This window comes from Caloenas nicobarica, unplaced genomic scaffold, assembly GCF_036013445.1.
Source record: "Caloenas nicobarica isolate bCalNic1 unplaced genomic scaffold, bCalNic1.hap1 Scaffold_1660, whole genome shotgun sequence".
NCBI classification, from domain to species: domain Eukaryota; kingdom Metazoa; phylum Chordata; class Aves; order Columbiformes; family Columbidae; genus Caloenas; species Caloenas nicobarica.
The window spans coordinates 1,758-26,081 of NW_027017138.1; the positions used below are offsets into that span (position 1 = coordinate 1,758).

General features: G+C 65.4%; 2 protein-coding genes and 1 long non-coding RNA gene across 5 annotated transcripts; all 3 read right to left on the reverse strand.

The window, feature by feature from the left end:
- Nucleotides 1-241: 241 nt before the first annotated feature.
- On the reverse strand, nucleotides 242-1,939 carry LOC136002710 (protein YIF1B-like). Its single transcript, XM_065657972.1, has 5 exons — nucleotides 1,871-1,939; nucleotides 1,550-1,785; nucleotides 1,352-1,456; nucleotides 1,176-1,254; nucleotides 242-336 (listed from the first exon to the last, which is right to left on the reverse strand). The coding sequence occupies exons 1-5, from the start codon at nucleotides 1,896-1,898 to the stop codon at nucleotides 275-277; spliced, it is 510 nt and encodes a 169-aa protein (XP_065514044.1). The 5' UTR covers nucleotides 1,899-1,939; the 3' UTR covers nucleotides 242-274.
- A 2,605-nt stretch (nucleotides 1,940-4,544) lies between these two features.
- Nucleotides 4,545-14,945, reverse strand: FOSB (FosB proto-oncogene, AP-1 transcription factor subunit). 3 transcript variants are annotated; one of them, XR_010607967.1, is made up of 5 exons: nucleotides 13,703-14,945; nucleotides 11,086-11,382; nucleotides 10,873-10,980; nucleotides 6,332-8,438; nucleotides 4,545-6,268 (listed from the first exon to the last, which is right to left on the reverse strand). XR_010607967.1 is itself a non-coding variant. In XM_065657974.1 (5 exons), the coding sequence occupies exons 1-5, from the start codon at nucleotides 13,826-13,828 to the stop codon at nucleotides 8,021-8,023; spliced, it is 777 nt and encodes a 258-aa protein (XP_065514046.1). In that variant the 5' UTR covers nucleotides 13,829-14,945; the 3' UTR covers nucleotides 4,545-8,020. The 3 variants fall into 3 exon arrangements, 2 of the variants coding, with proteins under 2 accessions (XP_065514046.1, XP_065514045.1); XM_065657974.1 differs by having other exon boundaries at nucleotides 4,545-8,086; nucleotides 8,259-8,438; XM_065657973.1 differs by having other exon boundaries at nucleotides 4,545-8,438.
- Nucleotides 14,946-18,852: 3,907 nt separating this feature from the next.
- On the reverse strand, nucleotides 18,853-23,997 carry LOC136002711 (uncharacterized). Its single transcript, XR_010607966.1, has 6 exons — nucleotides 23,753-23,997; nucleotides 22,153-22,288; nucleotides 20,285-20,354; nucleotides 19,402-19,448; nucleotides 19,136-19,194; nucleotides 18,853-19,024 (listed from the first exon to the last, which is right to left on the reverse strand). It is a non-coding gene; the product is annotated as an uncharacterized LOC136002711 (long non-coding RNA).
- Nucleotides 23,998-24,324: the final 327 nt, after the last annotated feature.

Consider the following 24,324-nt stretch of genomic DNA (forward strand, 5'->3'; position numbering starts at 1 on the left):
TCCCCAAAATTCAGCGTCACCCCCAACAAAATTCTGCGTCACCCCCAACAAAATTCAGCGTCACCCCCCCCAAAATTTAGTGTCACCCCCCCCAAAATTTAGCATCGCCTCCAACAAAATTCAGTGTCACCCCCCCAAAATATAGTCTCACCCCCCCCGAAATTTAGCATCACCTCCAACAAAATTTAGTGTCACCCCCCCCAAAGTTTAGTGTCAGCTCCCCTAGGACTAAAGGGGGGGTTGACCCCCCCTTAAGGACCCTCCCTTTTTTTTTTCACCTGTTTTGGGTGCCGAGCGCTAAACCCGCGACCAGGACATAGGTGATAAAAGCCATGACTGCGGGGGGGGCATAAAAAAGTGTCACTTTTTGGGGACATTGGGGTGGGGGGAGGTCACGGGGGGGGGGCGTGTTGGGGGTTTGGGGGGACTGGAGGTGAATGGGGGGTGTCTGGGGACACCGGGGGGTCCCCAGGGCCCAGAGGGGGGGTCTGGGGGACACGGGGGGGGCCCCATGTTGGCACTTGGGGGTCCCAGGGGGGGACATTTGAGACACCAGAAAGTGCCCAAGGACGGGGGGGGGGGGTCCCAAGGATGGGGGGGGGTCCCAAGGACAAGGAGGGGGGTCCCCAAGGACAGGGGGGGGGTCCCCAAGGACGGGGGGGGGGGGTGTCCCAAGGACGGGGGGGGGGGGGGGGTCCCAAGGACGGGGGGGGGGGGTCCCAAGGACAGGGCGGGGGTGGACGGGGGGGGTCCCAAGGATGGGGGGGGGGTCCCAAGGACTGGGGGGGTCCCCAAGGACAGGGGGGCTGTCCCAAGGACGGGGGGGGGGTCCCCAAGGACAGGGGGGCTGTCCCAAGGACGGGGGGGGGTCCCCAAGAACGGGGGGGGGGGGGGGGCTCCCAAGGACAGGGCGGGGGTCCCCAAGGACGGGGGGGTCCCCAAGGACAAGGAGGGGGGCTGTCCCAAGGACGGGGGGGGTCCCCAAGGACGGGGGGGCTGTCCCAAGGACAGGGGGGGGTCCCCAAGGACAGGGGGGGGGTCCCCAAGGACAGGGGGGGGGGTCCCCAAGGACGGAGGGGGGGGGGGTGTCCCAAGGATGGCGGGGGGTCCCAAGGACAGGGGGGCTGTCCCCAGGACGGGGGGGTTCCCCAAGGACAAGGTGGGGGGTGACATACCTGGGATATAAAGATCGGGGGCGTTGACATCAAACCGGGGGGCGACCGGCGCGTCCTGTTGGTACCGAACCTGCCAGTCCTGGGCGGGGTGGGGGGGGGAGGTGACACCGTTAGGGACCCCCCGGTGTCCCCCCCGTGCCCGCCCCCCCGCGCGGTGTCCCCGTCCTCCCTTTTACCTGATGCACGAATGGAAACACGAGAAGCCCCAATTTCTTCCCCACGTAGACGGTGTCGACGGCAAAATAATATTTGAGCCTCCCCACCGGGATGAAGCGGTTAATCTGGGGGGAGCGTTAAAACCCCCTCAGGGCTCCCGGTAACCGGGGAGTCGTTTCCCCCCCCCCCCACTTTACCGGCTCCCCCGTTTCACTCACGTTCCGATCCACCATATCGAGGCCTTGAGTGGCCAAGGTGCTGCCGTAGGCCACGGCCAGGCTGGAAACGGGGAAAGCGGCTCCCGGTGGGAACGGGGAGGCGGCGGGAGGCGGCGGCGGGGACGCGAACCCGCGGCCCGGGTGGGCCCCGCCGCCTCCCGCCGCGCTCGTGTCGTCGAAAAGCGGGTGAGGATCCGCCATCCGCGGGGCCGCCGCCGGGACGCGGCGCTTGGGGGCTGCGGGGAGAGGAAGGGGAAGGTTTAGGGCGGGTTAACGGTCGTTATAGATATTTACATACATTTCTATTCCCGCCGCCATTACGGTGCCGCGTCGTCCCGTCCGCCTCCATCGCTGCTCTGGTGGCGGCCGCTGCCGCTTCCGCTTCCGCTTCCCCCCGGCCGCCGCGTCACGAGGTGCCCTTTCCTCCCCTCTGATTGGGCGCTTTGCCCGGCTGGCCCCGCCCCCGTCGAAGCGGAAGTAAGGGGGAGGAGCCGCGACGCCGCGCCCGCACCCAAAATGGCGGCGCCTGCCCGAGCGGGGCGTTGCCATGGCAACGGGGAGGCCTGAGCGAGGCCTGGTGGCCCCAGGGTGGCCCGGGGTGGCCCCAGGGTGTCCCCAGGGCCGTGGTGGCCCCAGGGCCGCAAGGTCGTGGCCATCAGACTGGCCATGGTGTCCCCAGGGCCCTAGTGTCACCAAGATGTCCCCAAGCGTGGCCCCAGAACCATGAGGTCCCCGTGGTGGCCCCAGGGCCACCGTGTCCCCACGGTGTCCCCAGGGCACAGTGTCCCATCCCCAGCGCTGTCCCCAATGAGCTCCTTGTCCCCAAGGGTCTCCTTGTCCCCAAATCTCTGTGTCCCCATGTCTGTGTGTCCCCAGGGGTCTCCTTGTCCCCATGTCTCCGTGTCCCCCAGGTTCTCCTTGTCCCCAAGGCTCCTTGTCCCCATGTCTGTGTGTCCCCAAGGGTCTCCTTGTCCCCATATCTCTGTGTCCCCAAGGCTCCATGTCCCCAAGGGTCTCCCTGTCCCCAAAGGTCCCCATGTCTGTGTGTCCCCAATGAGCTCCTTGTCCCCAAGGGTCTCCTTGTCCCCATATCTCTGTGTCCCTGAGGCTCTGTGTCCCCATGTCTGTGTGTCCCCAAGGGTCTCCTTGTCCCCATATCTCTGTGTCCCCATGTCTGTGTGTCCCCAACTAGCTCCTTGTCCCCATATCTCCGTGTCCCCGAGGCTCCGTGTCCCCAAGGGTCTCCTTGTCCCCATATCTCCGTGTCCCCCAGGTTCTCCTTGTCCCCAAGGCTCTGTGTCCCTGAGGCTCCATGTCCCCATGGAGCTCCTTGTCCCCATGTCTGTGTGTCCCCAAGGGTCTCCTTGTCCCCAAATCTGTGTCCCCATGTCTGTGTGTCCCCATGGAGCTCCTTGTCCCCATATCTCCGTGTCCCCAAGGAGCTCCTTGTCCCCATATCTCCATGTCCCCAAGGCTCCCTGTCCCCATGTCTGTGTGTCCCCAAGGGTCTCCTTGTCCCCAAATCTCTGTGTCCCCATGTCTGTGTGTCCCCAAGGAGCTCCTTGTCCCCATATCTCTGTGTCCCCAAGGCTCCGTGTCCCCATGGGTCTCCTTGTCCCCAAATCTGTGTCCCCATGTCTCTGTGTCCCCAAGGGTCTCCGTGTCCCCAAATCTCTGTGTCCCCAAGGAGCTCCTTGTCCCCATATCTCCATGTCCCCAAGGCTCCCTGTCCCCATGTCTGTGTGTCCCCAAGGGTCTCCTTGTCCCCAAATCTCTGTGTCCCCATGTCTGTGTGTCCCCAGGAGTCTCCTTGTCCCCATATCTCTGTGTCCCCAAGGCTCCGTGTCCCCATGGGTCTCCTTGTCCCCAAATCTGTGTCCGCATGTCTGTGTGTCCCCAAGGGTCTCCTTGTCCCCAAGGAGCTCCTTGTCCCCATGTCTCTGTGTCCCCAAGGGTCTTCTTGTCCCCAAATCTGTGTCCCCATGTCTGTGTGTCCCCAAGGAGCTCCTTGTCCCCATATCTCCGTGTCCCCAAGGCTCCGTGTCCCCATGGGTCTCCTTGTCCCCATATCTCTGTGTCCCCAAGGCTCCATGTCCCCAAGGAGCTCCTTGTCCCCAAGGGTCCCCATGTCTGTGTGTCCCCAAGGGTCTCCTTGTCCCCATATCTCTGTGTCCCTGAGGCTCTGTGTCCCCATGTCTGTGTGTCCCCAAGGGTCTCCTTGTCCCCAAGGCTCTGTGTCCCTGAGGCTCCATGTCCCCATGGAGCTCCTTGTCCCCATATCTCCGTGTCCCCAAGGCTCCGTGTCCCCATGTCTGTGTGTCCCCAAGGGTCTCCTTGTCCCCAAATCTCTGTGTCCCCATGTCTGTGTGTCCCTAAGGGTCTCCTTGTCCCCAAGGCTCTGTGTCCCCATATCTCTGTGTCCCCAAGGGTCTCCTTGTCCCCAAATCTGTGTCCGCTTGTCTGTGTGTCCCCCAGGTTCTCCTTGTCCCCAAATCTCTGTGTCCCTGAGGCTCCATGTCCCCATGGAGCTCCTTGTCCCCATGTCTGTGTGTCCCCAAGGAGCTCCTTGTCCCCATATCTCCATGTCCCCAAGGCTCCCTGTCCCCATGTCTGTGTGTCCCCAAGGGTCTCCTTGTCCCCATGTCTGTGTGTCCCCAAGGCTCCGTGTCCCCAAGGAGCTCCTTGTCCCCATATCTCCGTGTCCCCAAGGCTCCGTGTCCCCAAGGAGCTCCTTGTCCCCATATCTCCGTGTCCCCAAGGCTCCCTGTCCCCATGGGTGTCCTTGTCCCCACATCTGTGTCCCCAAGGAGCTCCTTGTCCCCATATCTCCGTGTCCCCCAGAGTCTCCTTGTCCCCAAGGCTCCGTGTCCCCAGAAGGTCCCCAACCACCCCTTGGGGACCACGGTGTCCCCCCCGCGCGGTGACAAAGACGACACAAGGCAGGGGAGTTGATCCGAAGCTGCTTTATTGGCCACGTAGGGACGGGGACAAGCACGGGCGCGCGTGGGGACCCAGGTGTCCCCAAGGCCAGGTCACAAATACAGCACAGGCGATTCATAATAATTATTATAATTACAATAATAAAAAATTAAACATCTCCCGGGGGGGTTGGTGGCCCCCACGCAACAAAAATATATTTAATATATAATAGAGAGAGGAGAAGACAGAGTCAACGCTGCCGAAGCTCGGTGACACCAGAGAGGGGACGGCGCAGGGTTGGGGACACCGGTGTCACCCATGCAGGGGGTGGGGGGGGCCGGGGACAAGCAGGGCGGGCGCCCCCCCAAGGTTGTGGGTGCTGGGGGGGGGTGGGGGGACATCCGAGGAGGGTGGGGACATCGAGGGGGGACGCTGTGCAGGGGGTGGGGACGGCGCGCGGAGGCCCCCCCGGGGAGATGGAGGTTGGGAGGGGACATCTCTGGAGCGATGGGGATGCTGCAAGGACCACGGGGACACAGCGGGGACATCGCCAGGGTGACGGGGATGCCGCGAGGACCCACCGAAGGATGGTGGGGACATGGTGGGGACATCGCCAGGGTCATGGGGATGCTGTGAGGACCCACCGAAGGATGGTGGGGACATGGTGGGGACACAACGGGGACATCTCCAGGGTCACCGAGATGCTGCGAGGACCCACCTAAGGATGGTGGGGACACGGTGGGGACACAGCGGGGACATCGCCAGGGTGACGGGGATGCTGTGAGGACCCGCCTAAGGACAGTGGGGACGTGGTGGGGACACAACGAGGACATCTTCATGGTGACGGAGATGCTGCGAGGACCCACCTAAGGATGGTGGGGACATGGTGGGGACACAGCGGGGACATCGCCAGGGTCACCGAGATGCTGTGAGAACCCACCTAAGGACGGTGGGGACACAACGGGGACATCTCTGAAGTGATGAAGATGCTACAAGGACCACGGGGACACAGCGGGGACATCGCCAGGGTGACGGGGATGCTGCGAGGACCCACCTAAGGACGGTGGGGACATGGTGGGGACATGGTGGGGACATCTCCAGGGTCATGGAGATGCTGCGAGGACCCACCTAAGGACGGTGGGGACACGGTGGGGACATCTCTGAAGTGATGGAGATGCTACAAGGACCACGGGGACACAGCGGGGACATCGCCAGGGTGACAGGGATGCTGCAAGGACCCACCTAAGGATGGTGGGGACATGGTGGGGACATGGTGGGGACATCTCCAGGGTCATGGAGATGCTGCGAGGACCCACCTAAGGACGGTGGGGACATGGTGGGGACACAGCGGGGACATCGCCAGGGTGACAGGGATGCTGCGAGGACCCACCGAAGGACGGTGGGGACATGGTGGGGACATCTCCAGGGTCATGAGGATGCTGCGAGGACCCACCTAAGGATGGTGGGGACACGGTGGGGACACAGCGGGGACATCGCCAGGGTGACGGGGATGCTGCGAGGACCCGCCTAAGGACAGTGGGGACACGGTGGGGACACAACGAGGACATTTTCATGGTGACGGAGATGCTGCGAGGACCCACCTAAGGATGGTGGGGACACGGTGGGGACACGGTGGGGACACGGTGGGGACATCTCCAGGGTCATGGAGATGCTGCGAGGACCCACCTAAGAACGGTGGGGACATGGTGGGGACATCTCTGAAGTGATGGAGATGCTACAAGGACCACGGGGACACAACGGGGACATCTTCATGGTGACGGGGATGCTGCGAGGACCCACCTAAGGATGGTGGGGACACAACGGGGACATCGCCAGGGTGACGGGGATGCTGCGAGGACCCACCTAAGGACAGTGGGGACATCTCCAAAGCGATGGAGATGCTGCAAGGACCACGGGGACACAGTGGGGACATCTCCAGGCGATGGAGATGCTGCAAAGACCCCATAGGGTGGTGGCACAGACACCTCTAAGGTGACAAAGGTGCCACATGGACCCTTCTCTGGGAGGATGGAGATGATGGGGACATCTCCAGTGTAACAGAAGTGACAGAGGGACCTTCCCAGTGTCATCAAGATCAGGTGCGGACATCTCCAAAATGCAAGAGATGTTGGATGAACCCCCGCGAGACGATGGGGCTCAGGGACAGACACCTCCAAGGTGGTGGGGACACCACGGGGACATTCCCAAGGTGGTGGCGATCAGGCAGGAACATCTCCGAGGTGATGGAGACACCACAGGAACCTTCCCGGGCGGTGGAAACTGGGCAGGAACATCTCCAGAAGGATGAAGAACCCTCAGGAGATGATGGGGGCTGGGGACAGACACCTCTGAGGTCAAGGGGACACCGCAGGGACATTCCCCAGGTGGTGACGATCAGGCAGGAACATCTCCAGAAGGATGGAGAACGCCCATGAGATGATGGGGATTGGACCAAGGTGATGGAGACACTGAAGGGACCTTCCCCAGGTGGTGGAAATTGGGCAGGAACATCTCCAGAAGGATGGAGAAACCCCATGAGATGATGGGGATCGGGGACAGACACCACATGGACCGTCCCAGGGTGGTGGCAGTGGGTCAGAACATCTCCAGAAGGACGGAGAAACCCCATGAGATGGTGGGGATTGGACCAAGGTGATGGAGACACTGAAGGAACCTTCCCCAGGTGGTGGAAATTGGTCAGAACATCTCCAGAAGGATGGAGAAACCCCATGAGATGATGGGGATCGGGGACAGACACCACGGGGGCTGTCCCAGGGTGGTGGCAATGGGTCAGAACATCTCCAGAAGGATGGAGAACCTCCATGAGATGGTGGGGAATCAGGGACAGACACCACATGGACCGTCCCAGGGTGGTGGCAATGGGTCAGAACATCTCCAGAAGGATGAAGAACCCCCATGAGATAGTGGGGATCGGGGACAGACACCACGGGGACTGACCCAGGGTGGTGGCAATGGGTCAGAACATCTCCAGAAGGACGGAGAACGCCCATGAGATAGTGGGGATTGGGGACAGACACCACGGGGACCGTCCCAGGGTGGTGGCAATGGGTCAGAACATCTCCAGAAGGACGGAGAAACCCCATGAGATGATGGGGATCGGGGACAGACACCACATGGACCGTCCCAGGGTGGTGGCAATGGGTCAGAACATCTCCAAAAGGACGGAGACACTGCAAGGAGATCTCCAGAAGGATGGAGAACCCCCCTGAGACGGTGGCAACTGGGGACGGTCACCTCGAAGGCGGCCAGGACGCGGCGAGAGCGACGGGGACCCACCGCAGCCGCCTCCGCGGCGCTGCGGCGCCGACGCCCCAAAAACCCGGGTGCCCAAGCCACCTTCGACCCTCGCCAGCGCTCGACCCAACTGATCGAAACGAAACCCCCCCCCAAAAAAAAGTGGGGAAAATGGTCCAAAAAACCCCCAAAAAACCACCACCCGGGGAGGGAGAAGGTGCCAAATTTTGGGGGGGGGAGCGGAGGGGGCAGGGTTGGGGCCACCCCGAATTCACAACGCGAGGAGCGAGGGAGAATTCAAGGAGTCCGAGGACTGGTCGCTGCTGCTGCTCCGCTGATGCGAGGCTCCGCACGTGGTTCCCTCTGGGTGGGTGAAGACAAACGAAGACGTATAGGACGGGTTAGGTGACACCGAGGGGACATCGGGGCCGAAGCAGCAGCCGGGGAAGGGACCCTGGGAGCTCGGTGGATACGGACCCGGGGGGAGGAAGGTGACGGTCTCCACCGCCGGTTCTTCCTTGCTTAAGGTGCTCACCTCGGCGGGGCCGGCGCCCAACGTGGGGACGGCGCCCAAGGTGCTGGGGACGTCCTCAAAGGGGACCTTGCAGGCGGGGGCGTGGGCCACCAAGACGAACTCCAGCCGCTCCTTCTCCTTTTGGAGCTCGGCGATCTCCGACTCCAGTTCGGCTTTTTCCTCCTCCAACTGGTCCGTCTCCTGCTTGGGGACAGTCGGGGGTGAGATTTGGGAACAGAGTTGGCACCTCCAGCCCAAGCGTGGGGACGTCAACCTCTTGTGGTCTCCAGGATGGGGACGTCGCTCCATCCAACATCTCTGATGATCCATATCCCACCCCTGATGTCCCCTGGTCGTGGGGACAACATTGTCCCCTCCGTCAGCCCCAGGTCTCCATGAGTCACCAGATCATGGGGTCATTGTCCCCTCCAACCCAAGCTTGGGGACGTCAACCTCTTGTGGTCTCCAGGATGGGGACATCACTCCATCCAATATCTCTAATGATCCATATCCCACCTCTGATGTCCCCTGGTCATGGGGACAACGTTATCCCCCTCCCAGTGTCGCCATGTCTCCATCTGATGTCCCCTACTCAGAGGGACAAGGTTGTCCCCTCCAGCCCAAGCTTGGGGACATCAACCTCTTGTGGTCTCCAGGATGGGGACGTCGCTCCATCCAACATCTCGAATGATCCATATCCCACCCCTGATGTCCCCTGGTCGTGGGGACAACATTGTCCCCTCCGTCAGCCCCAGGTCTCCATCTGTCACCAGATCATGGGGTCAATGTCCCCTCCAACCCAAGCTTGGGGACGTCAACCTCTCGTGGTCTCCAGGATGGAGACGTTGCTCCATCCAGTGTCCCTGAAGATCCATATCCCACCTCTGATGTCCCCTGGTCATAGGGACCACATTGTCCCCTCCATCAGCCCCAGGTCTCCATGAGTCACCAGATCATGGGGTCATAGTCCCCTCCAACCCAAGCTTGGGGACGTCAACCTCTTGTGGTCTCCAGGATGGGGACATCACTCCATCCAATATCTCTAATAATCCATACCCCACCTCTGATGTCCCCTGGTCATGGGGACAACGTTATCCCCCTCCCAGTGTCCCCATGTCTCCATCTGATGTCCCCTACTCAGGGGGACAAGGTTGTCCCCTCCAGCCCAAGCTTGGGGATGTCAACCTCTCATGGTCTCCAGGATCGGGACATCGCTCCATCCAACATCTCTAATGATCCATATCCCACCCCTGATGTCCCCTGGTCATGGGGACAACATTGTCCCCTCCGTCAGCCCCAGGTCTCCATGAGTCACCAGCTCATGGGGTCATTGTCCCCTCCAGCCCAAGCTTGGGGACGTCAACCTCTTGTGGTCTCCAGGATGGGGACATCGCTCCATCCAACATCTCTGATGATCCATATCCCACCTCTGATGTCCCCTGGTCATGGGGACAACATTATCCCCCTCCCAGTGTCCCCATGTCTCCATCTGAAGTCCCCTACTCAGGGGGACAAGGTTGTCCCCTCCAGCCCATGCTTGGGGACGTCAACCTCTCGTGGTCTCCAGGATGGGGACGTCGCTCCATCCAACATCTCTGATGATCCACATGCTATCCCTGATGTCCCCTGGTCATGGGGACAACATTGTCCCCTCCGTCAGCCCCAGGTCTCCATCTGTCACCAGATCATGGGGTCATTGTCCCCTCCAACCCAAGCTTGGGGACGTCAACCTCTTGTGGTCTCCAGGATGGGGACATCCCTCCATCCAACATCTCTGATGATCCATATCCCACCTCTGATGTCCCCTGGTCGTGGGGACAACATTGTCCCCTCCGTCAGCCCCAGGTCTCCATGAGTCATCAGCTCATGGGGTCATTGTCCCCTCCAGCCCAGGCTTGGGGACGTCAACCTCTCGTGGTCTCCAGGATGGGGACATCACTCCATCCAATATCTCTAATGATCCATATCCCACCTCTGATGTCCCCTGGTCATGGGGACAACGTTATCCCCCTCCCAGTGTCCCCATGTCTCCATCTGATGTCCCCTACTCAGAGGGACAAGGTTGTCCCCTCCAGCCCAGGCTTGGGGACGTCAACCTCTCGTGCTCTCCAGGATGGCGACGTCGCTCCATCCAACATCTCTGATGATCCATATCCCAGCTCTGATGTCCCCTGGTCGTGGGGACAACATTGCCCCCTCCGTCAGCCCCAGGTCTCCATGAGTCACCAGCTCATGGGGTCATTGTCCCCTCCAGCCCAAGCTTGGGGACATCAACCTCTCGTGGTCTCCAGGATGGGGACATCGCTCCATCCAACATCTCTGATGATCCATATCCCACCCCTGATGTCCCCTGGTCGTGGGGACATCATTGTCCCCCTTACATTGTCCCTCAGTCCTGGGGACACCCCGTCCCCCCTAGCCATCGACCTGTCCCCTTCCAACATCCCCATGGACTTGGGGACACCGGTGTCCCCAAGCATCCCCAGGGACCCGCCGCTATATACATCGCCCCGTCTCCCCATGATGTCCCCAAGCTGTTGGGGACACCGCCAGCCCTCTACTGCCACCCTGTCCCCTCTCGACCCGTCGCAGCCACGGCGCCGCCGCCGTCGTCCCCGTTGTCCCCAGCACTCACCGCCTGCAGCCGGTCCGTCAGCTCCCGGCGCCGGTTCCGACATTTGGCCGCCGCCAACTTGTTCCTCTCCCGCCGCACTCGTCTCTTCTCTTCCTCCTCCGGCGTCAACTGCCCGGGGGACAACGACAATCAGCCCGCGTCCCCGAGGTCCTCCGGGCTCCCCACCCATTCGGGGGGACGCGGGGGCGTCACGGGTGAGGGGGCGGCACTCACCGTCTCCTCGCGGCCGCGGCGCGGCCGGGCGCGGGCGGCGCGTGGCGGCGGCGCCACCGTCCCCGTGGCGAAGGTCCCCAAGCCCGGCGCGCCGTAACTGGGTCCCGGCAGGTCGTAGGGGTCGACGGGCGGCGGCGGCGGCGCTGCGTGCGGGGGGGGATGCGACATGGGCGTCCCCGACTGGGCCACCGAGGAGATGAGGGTGGGCTGGACGAGCCACTGCAGGTCCTGGCTGGTGGTGATGGCTGTCACCGTGGGGACGAAGGAGCCGGGCATGTCCCCAAGGCCGCTGCACTCCTGGGGGGACAGCGGGGGTCAGAGGGCGAGCGGGGGCGCCCGGGGGCGCGCGGTCACCGTCCCGCCTTGCACGAGGGACCCCGGGAGCGCGGCGGCGACGGGCAGCGTCCTCGTGACACCGACACCAGCGTCCTCGTGACACCGACACCAGCGTCCTCGTGACACCGACACCAACAGTGTCCTCGTGACACCGACACCATCGTGCACCGTCCTCGTGACACCAACGGGCAGAGTCCTCGTGACACCGACACCAACAGTGTCCTCGTGACACCATTGTGCAGTGTCCTTGTGACACCGACAATGTCCTTGTGACACTGACAATGTCCTCGTGACACCCACGTGCAGCGTCCTCGTGACACCGACACCATCATGCAGTGTCCTTGTGACACCGACACCATCCTTGTGACACCAACAATGTCCTCGTGACACCAACACCAACAGTGTCCTCGTGACACCATCGTGCAGTGTCCTTGTGACACCGACACCGTCATGCAGTGTCCTCATGACACCGACACCATCCTCGTGACACCAACGGGCAGTGTTGTCATGACACCGACACCAACAGTGTCCTTGTGACACCGACACCGTCCTCGTGACACCGACACCATTGTGCAGCGTCCTTGTGACACCGACAATGTCCTTGTGACACCGACACCGTCCTCGTGACACCGACACCATTGTGCAGCGTCCTTGTGACACCAACACCGTCCTTGTGACACGTCCTCGTGACACTGGGACCAACGTAAAACGTCCGCGTGACCCCGGCACCAACAATGTCCTCGTGACACTCGCACCGACGTGCAACGTCCTTGTGCCCCTGGCAATGACACACGATGTCCTCGTGCCACCGACACGCCAGAGCCTCAGGTCCCCGACACCGACGTGCAAGAGCCCCCGGCACCAACGTGCAAGAGCCCCCTGGCACCAACGCGCCGTGTCCTCGTGCCCCCGGCACCAACGTGCAAGAGCCCCCTGGCACCAACGTGCAAGAGCCTCGGGTCCCTGTCACCGACGCGTCGGTCCCTCCCGCCCCCGACACGCAGCAGCCCCGTTGCACGACACCCTCGTGCACAGACGTGCAAGAGCCCTCGTGTCCCCGGCACCGACAGCTCTGGCCCTCGTGTCCCCGCCGCGCAAGAGCCCCCTGCACCGGGGCACGGAGCCCCCACCGGCGCTTGTGCACGGGTGTGCAAACCGCCCCCCCCCGGTTACACCGGGACCCCGAGAGGGGATGTGTGCACTGGAGCCCCACAATTGCAGCAGCACCCAATGGGGGGGTTGCATAGGGCCCCCCCCCAGTTGCACCAGGACACCCCCAGTTGCACCAGGTCCCAATGGGGGGGTTGCATAGGGCCCCCCCCAGTTGCACCAGGACCCAATGGGGGGGTTGCACAGGGCAACCCCCAGTTGCACCAGGACACCCCCAGTTGCACCAGGACCCAATGGGGGGGTTGCATAGGGCCCCCCCCCAGTTGCACCAGGACACCCCCAGTTGCACCAGGACCCAATGGGGGGGTTGCATAGGGCCCCCCCCCAGTTGCACCAGGACACCCCCAGTTGCACCAGGACCCAATGAGGGGGTCGCACAGCTCCCCCCCCGCCCAGTTGCACCAGGTCGCAATGTGGGGGTTGCATGCCCCCCCCAGTTGCACCAGGACCCAATGGGGGGGGGGGTTGCATGCCCCCCCCAGTTGCACCAGGACACCCCCAGTTGCACCAGGACCCAATGGGGGGGTCGCACGGAGCCCCCCCCAGTTGCACGAGGACCCAATGAGGGGGTTGCATAGGGCCCCCCCCAGTTGCACCAGGACCCAATGGGGGGGTTGCATAGGCCCCCCCCAGTTGCACCAGGACCCCCCCAGTTGCACCAGGACCCAATGGGGGGGGGGGTTGCACAGCCCCCCCCCCCAGTTGCACCAGGACCCAATGGGGGGTTGCACAGAGCCCCCCCCGGTTGCACCAGGACCCAATAGGGGGGTCGCACGGAGCCCCCCGGTTACACCGGCACCGCTCCCCCCCCCCCCGCCAACCAGCGCACCACGTGCGTGTGGGCGGGGGGCGTGGCCATCCACCAGCGCCTCAGCCAATCAGCGCCGCGCAGGGGCGTGTTCTGTCGCCATTAGCAACAAAGCGGGGGAGTTGGGCGGGGGGTGTTCCAAAATAAACCCCGCGCTGGCGCGCGCCCCGTACGTGCGCTGCGTCATCACGGCGGGGCCCGGCGCGTTACGTCACGCGTTTACGCACGACCCCGCCCACCCCCCCCCCCCCTCCCCTCAACCGGCGCCAACCCGCCCCCTGGCGGCCCCGGGGACGCACTGACCTGCGCGGCCGCCGCCGCTCCGGGGCTCCCGAAGGAATCGACCGAGGAAAGGTACTGCGATTCGGCCGAAGGGGACGAGCTGCAGCGGGAAGCGGAGTCGTAATCACCGGGAAAACCTTGGTACATGGCCCCGGGGGCGCGGGGGCCGCCCCGCCACGGCAAGGCCGCGGGGTCAGGCGAGCGGCATCCCGGCTTAGCGAGCGACCCGCGGGGCTCCCGGCCGCCTCGGCGGGCCCCTGTGGGTCTGCAGGCCCCGCTCAGCCGCTACGAGCTCCGGTTCGCCGGTTCGAAGCCCCGGTGCGGCCGTCCCAAGCTCCGGTTCGCCGGTTCGAAGCCCCGGTGTGTCACTACGGCCCCCGGTGTGTCCGTCCCAGGCTCCGGTTCCCCGGTTCGAAGCCCTGGTGTGTCCGTCCCAGGCTCCGGTTCGCCGGTTCGAAGCCCCGGTGTCTCTGTCCCAAGCTCCGGTTCGAAGCCCCGGTGTGTCCGTCCCAGGCACCGGTTCGCCGGTTCGAAGCCCCGGTGTGTCCGTCCCAGGCACCGGTTCGCCGGTTCGAAGCCCCGGTGTGTCACTACGACCCCCGGTGTGTCCGTCCCAGGCACCGGTTCGCCGGTTCGAAGCCCCGGTGTGTCACTACGGCCCCCGGTGTGTCCGTCCCAAGCTCCGGTTCGCCGGTACAAAGTCCCGTTTGGCCGCTAGAAGCTCCGGTAAATCCCTGTCCCAGGCTGCGGTTCAGCCGCTACGAGCCCCGGTGTCTCCGTCGCAGGCTCCGGTTCGCCGGTGCGAAGTCCCGGTGCACCGGCTACGAGCTCCGGTGCGTCACTATAAGCCCCGGTGCGTCCGTCCCGAGCCCCGGGGTGTCCGTCCGAGCCTCCGGTTCGCCGCTACAAACCCCAGTGCGCCGTTATAAGCCCCCGTGCATCCGTCCCAAGCTCTGCTCCTCCGGTCCCAAGCCCCGTTCCGCCTCTACAAACCCCGGTATATCCGTTCCCAGGCTCCGGTTCGCTCCCACAAGGTCCCGGTTCGCCGGTACAAAGTTCCGCTTGGCCGCTGCAAGCCCCGGGAAATCCCTTCCCAGCCTCCGGTTCTCCGGTGTGAGGTCCCGTTTGGCCGCCGCAAGCTCCGGTAAATCCTTTTCCCAGGCTCCGGTTGAGCCGTTACGAGGCCCCGCTACATCCGTTCCATCCAACTCCGCCGGTGCAGAGAAAAAAATTAAAAAAAAAAAAAAAAAAAGTCCCCGGTAAAACTCTCCCGCCGCTTTTCCCCCCCCGGTCTCCGCTTTTTATGAATGAACTCGCTCACCGCCGCGCGCGCCGCTTTATACGGCGGCGCCCCGCCCCCTGCGCTGACGTCACAACCCCCGCCGCCGCTTCCCGGGGACCCCCGGGACCCCCCCGAACCCGCAGTCACCGGCTCCTCCGTTCCCGCCGCCGTTCTGCAGCCCCGGGAGCCGCCGCCGCCGTTAAAAGGCTCCGCCAAGGGTGGGAAACCGGGGGGGATCCCTCGCCCCGCCCCTCCGGAGTTCCTGTGACGCAATTAGCCATATATGGGCTTGTCTCGGTGTGTTTGTTTGGTATCCTAGCAATGACGTCACAGGGAATCCCTTCGCCGCCGCCGCCGCCGCCGCCGAAAACGCGTATTAATAGAAACGGGCGCCGCGCGGTTCTAGAAACGGCTTGAAACATCCGGGGCCACCGGCCCGCACCCCCGGTAACCTCCCCCGGGACCCCCCCACGCGGTGACCCCCCCCCCCCCCCAAGTAACCGTCACCCGGTGCCGCTTCCCCGGGGCTCCGGTAACCCCTCCGGTAACCCCTCCGGTAACGTCTCCGTCGCTCGGAGATGCCCCTCGGTGACTCCCACACGCCCCGGTGACCGCCCCCCCCCCCGCCCCCGCAGCCCAAAGGACCGTCCCGAGGTGCGGGGGGGGGATGTCCCGGTAACGAGGACCCGACTGCAAGGCCTCAGTACCGGGGCGGGGGCCAAGTCACCGGAGGGGGGTCCCGGTACCGGGCAATGGGATCCTTCCCCCGGGGTGTTACCGGCACCGGGGGGGTTTCGGTACCGGGGCAATGGGAGCTTTCCACCGGGATGTTACCGGCACCGGGGGGGCTTTCGGTAATGGGGGGGGGGTTCGGTACCGGGGCAATGGGAACTTTCCACCGGGATGTTACCGGCACCGGGGGGGCTTCCCGTAATGGGGAGGGGGTTCGGTACCGGGACAATGGGAACTTTCCACCGGGATGTTACCGGCACCGGGGGGGTTTCGGTACCGGGGCAATGGGAGCTTTCCCCCGGGGTTTTACCGGCACCGAGAAGAGTTCCGGTAATGGAGGGGGGAGTCCCGGTACCGGGGCAATGGGAACTTTCCCCCGGGGTTTTACCGGCACCGAGAAGAGTTCCGGTAATGGAGAGGGGGTCCCGGTACCGGGGCAATGGGATCCTTCCCCCGGGGTGTTACCGGCACCGGGGGGGTTTCGGTACCGGGGCAATGGGAGCTTTCCCCCGGGGTTTTACCGGCGCCGCAATGCAGAGCACCGGGGAGTCTCCAGTACCGGGTGGTGACACCCCGGGGTGCGTTCCCGGTACCGGGGTGCAGGGGAGAGTCACGGTCCCCATCCCCCGCACTCCCGGAATGGGCGCAGGGGGGGTCCCGGTGTGTGGGAGCCCCCCATGGTGTGTCCCGGTGCCTTTTGACAAAACCGGGGCCGTCAGCGGAGGCTGATGTCACCGGCGGGAACCGGCGCTGAGTCACGGCGGGGCCACGGTGATCGGGGGAGGGCAGTTCCCACGCCCCTTCATTCATTCATTCATTCATTCATTCATTCATTCATTCTCCCGTCATTCATTCATACTCCGCCTCCCGGTTGTCATCCCCCCGCCCTGCTGCCCTCAGGCCCCGGGTGTCCCCGGTTCCGGTGCTTCCCGGTGTCCTCGGGTATTCGCGGCCTGGGGCGGGGGGGGGGCCCGGCACCGGTGTCCCCAGCCCCTGCATTCCGGTCCCCGGGGTCCCGGTCTCGGTGTCCTGGCCGGCATCTCCCCGGTGTCTGGGTCCTCGGTCCGGTGTTTGAGTCCCGGTGTCCCGGCCGGGCTCTCCCCTGTGTCCCTGCTCCGGTCCCGGTGTCTTGGCCGGGATCTCCCCAGGCCTCCGGTGTCCCCTCCCCTGTCCCGGTGTCCCTGCCCCGGTCCCGGTGTCCCTGCCCCGGTCCCGGTATCTGGGTTCCGGTGTCCCGGCCGGGTTCTCCCCGGTGTCCCTGCCCCGGTCCCGGTGTCCCTGCCTCTGTCCCGGTATCTGGGTCCTGGTGTCCTGGCCGGGCTCTCCCCGGTGTCCCCTCCCTTGTCCCGGTGTCCCTGCCCCGGTGTCCCTGCCCCGGTCCCGGTATCTGGGTCCCGGTGTCCCGGCCGGGCTCTCCCCGCTGTCCCTGCCCCGGTCCCAGTATCTGGGTCCTGGTGTCCCGGCCGGGTTCTCCCCGGTGTCCCCTCCCCGGTCCCGGTGTCCCGGCCGGGCTCTCCCCGGTGTCCCGGTATCTGGGTCCCGGTGTCCCGGCCGGGCTCTCCCCGCTGTCCCTGCCCCGGTCCCAGTATCTGGGTCCCGGTGTCCTGGCCGGGCTCTCCCCGGTGTCCCCTCCCCGGTCCCGGTGTCCCTTCCCCGGTCCCGGTATCTGGCTTCGGTGTCCCGGCCGGGTTCTCCCCGGTGTCCCTGCCCCGGTCCCGGTGTCCCTGCCTCTGTCCCGGTATCTGGGTCCCGGTGTCCCGGCCGGGCTCTCCCCGGTGTCCCGGTATCTGGGTCCCGGTGTCCCGGCCGGGCTCTCCCCGGTGTCCCCTCCCCGGTGTCCCCGTCCCGTCCCCACGTGTCGCCCCGGTGTAAACACGGCGCGTGTCGCCCCGGCGACGGCGTTCCATGCCGCTGACGTCACCACGTCCGGCGTCTTTTGTTTACGTCTCGCGGCAACCGCCGTGTCCTTGGCAACGGGGCGGGGCGAGGCGGGAGGGGGCGTGGTCAGGGAGCGAGGGGGCGTGGTCAGGGCGGGAGGGGGCGGGGTTTGCGCCGCGGAGTTCCCGCGCGTTTCGCGGGGCGGGAGGGGACACGTGGGGCCGCGGGGGAAGGGGACCCAGGCGTCCAGGCTCCTCGTGCCCCCCTGTGTCCCCCTCTTGTCCCCTCATGTCACCCTGTGTCACTTCCATGTCCCCCTGTGTCCCCCCATGTCACCCTGTGTCCCCCTCTTGTCCCCCCCATGTCCCCCTGTGTCCTCCTCTTGTCCCCCCATGTCACCCTGTGTCCCCCTCTTGTCCCCCCATGTCACCCTGTGTCCTCCTCTTGTCCCCCCATGTCACCCTGTGTCCCCCCATGTGACCTTGTGTCCTCTCCATGTCCCGTTGTGTCCCCTCCATGTCACCCTGTGTCCCCCTCTTGTCCCCCCCCATGTCCCCCTGTGTCCCCCCCATGTCACCCTGTGTCCCCCTCTTGTCCCCCCATGTCCCCCTGTGTCCTCCTCTTGTCCCCCCATGTCACCCTGTGTCCCCCCATGTGACCTTGTGTCCTCTCCATGTCCCATTGTGTCCCCTCCATGTCACCCTGTGTCCCCCTCTTGTCCCCCCCATGTCCCCCTGTGTCCCCCTCATGTCACCCTGTCTCCCCTCGTGCCCCCCTGTGTCCCCCTCTTGTCCCCTCATGCCACCCTGTGTCCCCCCCATGTCCCCCTGTGTCCCCCCATGTCACCCTGTGTCCCCCTCTTGTCCCCCCCCATGTCCCCCTGTATCCCCCTGTGTCCCCCTCATGTCCCCCTGTGTCCTCCTCTTGTCCCCGCCATGTCCCCCTGTGTCCCCCCATGTGACCTTGTGTCCCCTCCATGTCCCATTGTGTCCCCTCCATGTCCCCCTGTGTCCCCCTCTTGTCCCCTCATCTCACCCTGTGTCACTTCCATGTCCCCCTGTGTCCCTCCAGGTCACCCTGTGTCCCCCTCTTGTCCCCCTCTTGCCCCCCCATGTCCCCCCATGTTACCTCGTGTCCCCTCCCTGTCTCCCCCGTGTCCCTGCATCCTCCCCAGTGTCCCCCCCATGTCCCCCGGTGTGTCCCACATGTCAGCTCGTGTCCCCTCCACGTCCCCCCCAGTGTCCCCCGCAGTGTCCCCATGTCCCACGCACAACCCCAGTTGTCACAAGAGTCTTTATTAAAGTGTCAACCCCCCCATGCCGGGGAGGGGGGTGGGACGGATATGGGGAGACCCCCGTATTGTCCCCTCCCCAGTTGTCACCTCGGGGAGTGGGACACATAGCGGGGGTCACTGTGGCTTCGCTTTGGCACTTGGGAGCTTGGCCTTGAACCTGGGGGGGACACGGGGTGACACGAGGGGACATGGGGTGACACGGGGAGGCCCGTATGCCTGGGTCCCCCCCCCGGTGTCACGCCTGTGTCCCCTCCTGTCCCCCCCTCACCTGGCTCGGAGGTGACTCAGGTGGTTCCTTCCCAGACTCACATACTGGTCGATCTGGGCCTTGGGGACAATTGGGGACATGGCGGGGAAGGGGGGGGCGGGGCAGAGGGGGACCCTGTGTCCCCCTCTCCCCGCATGTCCCCAAACTCTCCAGCCCGTGTCCTCCCATGTCCCCCCGTGTCCTCAGCCCTCTCCAGCTCCAGTGTCCCCCATGTCCCCTGGTGTCCCCAAACTGTCCAGCCCCCGTGTCCCCTGGTGTCCCCGTACCTGGTAGTGCCGGTAGAGCACGGGGAAGGTGAATGCGCAGATGACACCTGGACGGGGAGTGACATTGTCACACCGGGTCCTCGCCCTGTCCCCCTGTCCCCATCCCAGTGATGTCCTTGTCCCCGTCCTGGTGCCACCCCTGTCCCTGTCCCAGTGCCATCCCTGTTCCCAAACCAATGATGTCCCTGTCCCCATCCTGGTGTCACCCCCTCCCCGTGCCACCGCTGTCCTGGTGCCACCCTTGTCCCCATTCCAGTGCCACCCCTGTGTCTGTGCTCTCCCCATCTTGGTGACATCCCTGTCCCCATGTCCCCGTCCTCATCCCTTGTCCCCATCGTGGTGCCACCCCATCGTGGTGATGTCCCTGGCCCCAAGCCAGTGCCACCCCCGGGTGACGTCCCTGTCCCCCTCCCGGTGCCACCGCTGTCCCCAAGCCAGTGCCACCCCCTGGTGACATCCCTGTCCCCCTCCCGGTGCCATCACTGTCCCCAAGCCAGTGCCACCCCCCGGTGACATCCCTGTCCCCCTCCCGGTGCCACCGCTGTCCCCAAGCCAGTGCCACCCCCCGGTGACATCCCTGTCCCCCTCCCGGTGCCATCACTGTCCCCAAGCCAGTGCCACCCCCCAGTGACATCCCTGTCCCCCTCCCGGTGCCACCGCCGTCCCCAAGCCAGTGCCACCCCCCAGTGACATCCCTGTCCCCCTCCCGGTGCCACCGCCGTCCCCAAGCCAGTGCCACCCCCGGGTGACGTCCCTGTCCCCCTCCCGGTGCCACTGCATCCCCAAGCCAGTGCCACCCCCCGGTGACATCCCTGTCCCCCTCCCGGTGCCACCGCTGTCCCCAGGCCAGTGCCACCCCCCGGGTGACGTCCCTTTTCCCTACCCGCTCCCAGCAGCGTCACCCCGTTGCAAACGGCCCCCACGTAGGTCAGCAGGTAGAAGAAGAAGGCGAACTGGGACAATGACACGTCACCCGCAGTGTCACCCTCCCTGTCACCCCCCCCCCCCGCCAAGGCTGTCCCCCAGGCCACCAGCCTCCTTGGACCCCCAGGACCCATGTCCCCCTGTCCCTCAGTGTCCCCATGTCCCCCTTGTGCCCCGGTGTCCCCGTGACCCCCATGTCCCCAGTGTCCCCTCCACGTCCCTGGTGTCCCCATGTCCCCATGACCCCCATGTCCCCAGTGTCCCCCCCATGCCCCTGATGTCCCCATGTCCCCAGAGTCCCCCATGTCCCCAGTGTCCCCCCCATGCCCCTGATGCCCCAGTGTCCCCATGACCCCCATGTCCCCAGTGTCCCCTCCACGTCCCTGGTGTCCCCATGTCCCCAGAGTCCCCCATGTCCCCAGAGTCCCCCCCATGCCCCTGATGTCCCCATGTCCCCAGAGTCCCCCATGTCCCCAGTGTCCCCCCCGTGCCCCTGATGACCCAGTGTCCCCCATGTCCCCAGTGTCCCCTCCACGTCCCTGGTGTCCCCATGTCCCCATGACCCCCATGTCCCCAGTGTCCCCCCCATGCCCCTGATGCCCCAGTGTCCCCATGACCCCCATGTCCCCAGTGTCCCCCCAACACCCCTGGTGTCCCCATGTCCCCATGACCCCCATGTCCCCAGTGTCCCCCCCATGCCCCTGATGTCCCCATGTCCCCAGAGTCCCCCATGTCCCCAGTGTCCCCCCCATGCCCCTGATGCCCCAGTGTCCCCATGACCCCCATGTCCCCAGTGTCCCCCCCACGCCCCTGGTGTCCCCATGTCCCCATGACCCCCATGTCCCCAGTGTCCCCTCCACGTCCCTGGTGTCCCCATGTCCCCAGAGTCCCCCATGTCCCCAGAGTCCCCCCCATGCCCCTGATGTCCCCATGTCCCCAGAGTCCCCCATGTCCCCAGTGTCCCCCCCGTGCCCCTGAATGACCCAGTGTCCCCCATGTCCCCAGTGTCCCCTCCACGTCCCTGGTGTCCCCATGTCCCCATGACCCCCATGTCCCCAGTGTCCCCCCCATGCCCCTGATGCCCCAGTGTCCCCATGACCCCCATGTCCCCAGTGTCCCCTCCACGTCCCTGGTGTCCCCATGTCCCCATGACCCCCATGTCCCCAGTGTCCCCCCCATGCCCCTGATGTCCCCAGAGTCCCCCATGTCCCCAGTGTCCCCCCATGCCCCTGATGTCCCCATGTCCCCAGAGTCCCCCATGTTTCCAGTGTCCCCCCCATGCCCCTGGTGTCCCCATGTCCCTGGTGTCCCCAGTGTCCCCCATGTCTCCAGTGTCCCCCCCACACCCCTGGTGTCCCCATGTCCCCAGAGTCCCCCACGTCCCCAGTGTCCTCTATGTTCCCATGTCCCCAGTGTCCTCCCCATGCCCCTGATGCCCCAGTGTCCCCATGACCCCCATGTCCCCAGTGTCCTCCCCATGCCCCTGATGTCCCCATGTCCCCAGAGTCCCCCATGTCCCCTCCATGCCCCTGATGTCCCCATGTCCCCAGAGTCCCCCATGTCTCCAGTGTCCCCCCCGTGCCCCTGATGACCCAGTGTCCCCATGACCCCCATGTCCCCAGTGTCCCCCCCATGCCCCTGGTGTCCCCATGTCCCTGGTGTCCCCAGTGTCCCCCCCATGCTCTTGTTGTCCCCAAGTCCCCAGCATCCCCCATGTCCCCATGCCCCAGGTGTCCCCCACGCCCCCAGTGTCCCCACGCGTCCCCCACGTCCCTGGTGTCCCCCCTGCCCCCTCCCCCCCCCCCCCCGCCCCGAGGTGACAGTCACCTTGAGGGACTCGGGGACACTCTGGACGAGGAAGAGGCGGGTGAGGGTGCGGGCGGCGGTGACAAAGTGACGCGCCAGGCGCCGGGCCCAGCGCTGCTGCTCCTCGGGGCTCAGCCCCACTGTCCCCTCCTGCGCCCTGTGCGGGGACAAGGGACACACGTGAGGGGGGGGACACTGGGGACAGCAGGGACACCTGGGACACGGGGGACACTGGGGACTTGGGGGTCATGGGGTCACCAGGAGCATGGGGGGGACACTGGGGACATGGGGACACCGGGGACATGGGGTCATCAGGGGCATTGGGGGGGACACTGGGGATATGAGGACACTGGGGACATGGGGGACACTGGGGACATGGGGACAGCAGGGCCACCTCGTGCCGTGGCGACAGGGACACCGTGTGGGGTGGAGACAGGGACATCAGGGCCACCCCATGCCATGGGGACAAGGACATCAGGGCCACCCAGGGCAAGGGGACAGGGACAGCAGGGCCACCCTGTGCCTTGGGGACAGTGCCATTCACCCCAAGGGTGACAGTGACACCCCAGGAGCATCCCCCACGTGTCACCCACGGGGTGGGGACAGTGCCACCCCCACGTGTCCCCCACGGCATGGGGACAGTGCCACCCCCGCAGTGTCACCCACGGGGTGGGGACAGTGCCACCCCTGCAGTGTCCCCCACGTGTCACCCACGGCATGGGGACAGTGCCACCCCCACAGTGTCCCCCACGTGTCCCCCACGGCATGGGGACAGTGCCACCCCCGCAGTGTCACCCACGGCATGGGGACAGTGCCACCCCTGCAGTGTCCCCCACGTGTCACCCACGGCATGGGGACAGTGCCACCCCCACAGTGTCCCCCACGGCATGGGGACAGTGCCACCCCCGCAGTGTCCCCCACGTGTCACCCATGGGGTGGGGACAGTGCCACCCCCGCAGTGTCCCCCACGTGTCACCCATGGGGTGGGGACAGTGCCATCCCCACAGTGTCCCCCACGGCGTGGGGACAGTGCCACCCCCGCAGTGTCCCCCACGGGGTGGGGACAGTGCCACCCCCGCAGTGTCACCCATGTGTCCCCCATGGGGTGGGGACAGTGCCACCCCCGCAGTGTCCCCCACGTGTCACCCATGGGGTGGGGACAGTGCCATCCCCACAGTGTCCCCCACGGTGTGGGGACAGTGCCACCCCCGCAGTGTCCCCCACGGGGTGGGGACAGTGCCACCCCCGCAGTGTCACCCATGTGTCCCCCATGGGGTGGGGACAGTGCCACCCCCGCAGTGTCCCCCACGGGGTGGGGACAGTGCCACCCCTGCAGTGTCCCCCACGTGTCACCCATGGCATGGGGACAGTGCCACCCCCACAGTGTCACCCACGGCGTGGGGACAGTGCCACCCCCGCAGTGTCACCCATGTGTCCCCCATGGGGTGGGGACAGTGCCACCCCCGCAGTGTCACCCACGGGGTGGGGACAGTGCCACCCCCGCAGTGTCACCCATGTGTCCCCCATGGGGTGGGGACAGTGCCACCCCCGCAGTGTCACCCACGGCGTGGGGACAGTGCCACCCCACAGGTGTCCGCGATGTCCCCAGGGTGTCACTCACGGGCAGGGGGGTCCCGGGGGGGGGTGACGCCGCAGGACCCGCAGGGTGACGCGGCACAGGCGCAGGGACGAGGTGACAACCAGCGCGGCCAGCGCCCCGTAGGACGCCACGGTGACAGCGCTGAACCGCGCCAGGCAGCCCAGCGTCCCCAGGGTCCCCAGCAGCACCAGTGCCGAGCGCCCCGGCGCCTCCCAGTACAGCAGCTGCCACACTGCGGGGACACCGGGGACACCAGTGCCTCCCAGTGCCTCCCAGTACCCGCCCCGGTGCTCCCAGTATCCACCCCAGTGCCTCCCAGTATCCCCCCAGTACTTCCCAATGCCCCCCAATCCTTCCCAATGCCCCCCAGTGCCCCCAGTATCCCTCCCAGTGCCTCCCAGTATCCTCTCCAGAGCCCCCAGTACTTCCCAGTGCCCTCCTGTATCACCCCCAGTGCCTCCCAGTATCCCCCCCAATCCTTCCCAATGCCCCCCAGTGCCTCCCAGTATCCCTCCCAGTGCCTCCCAGTATCCCCCCCAGTACTTCCCAATGCCCCCCAGTGCTCCCAGTATCCCTCCCAGTGCCTCCCAGTA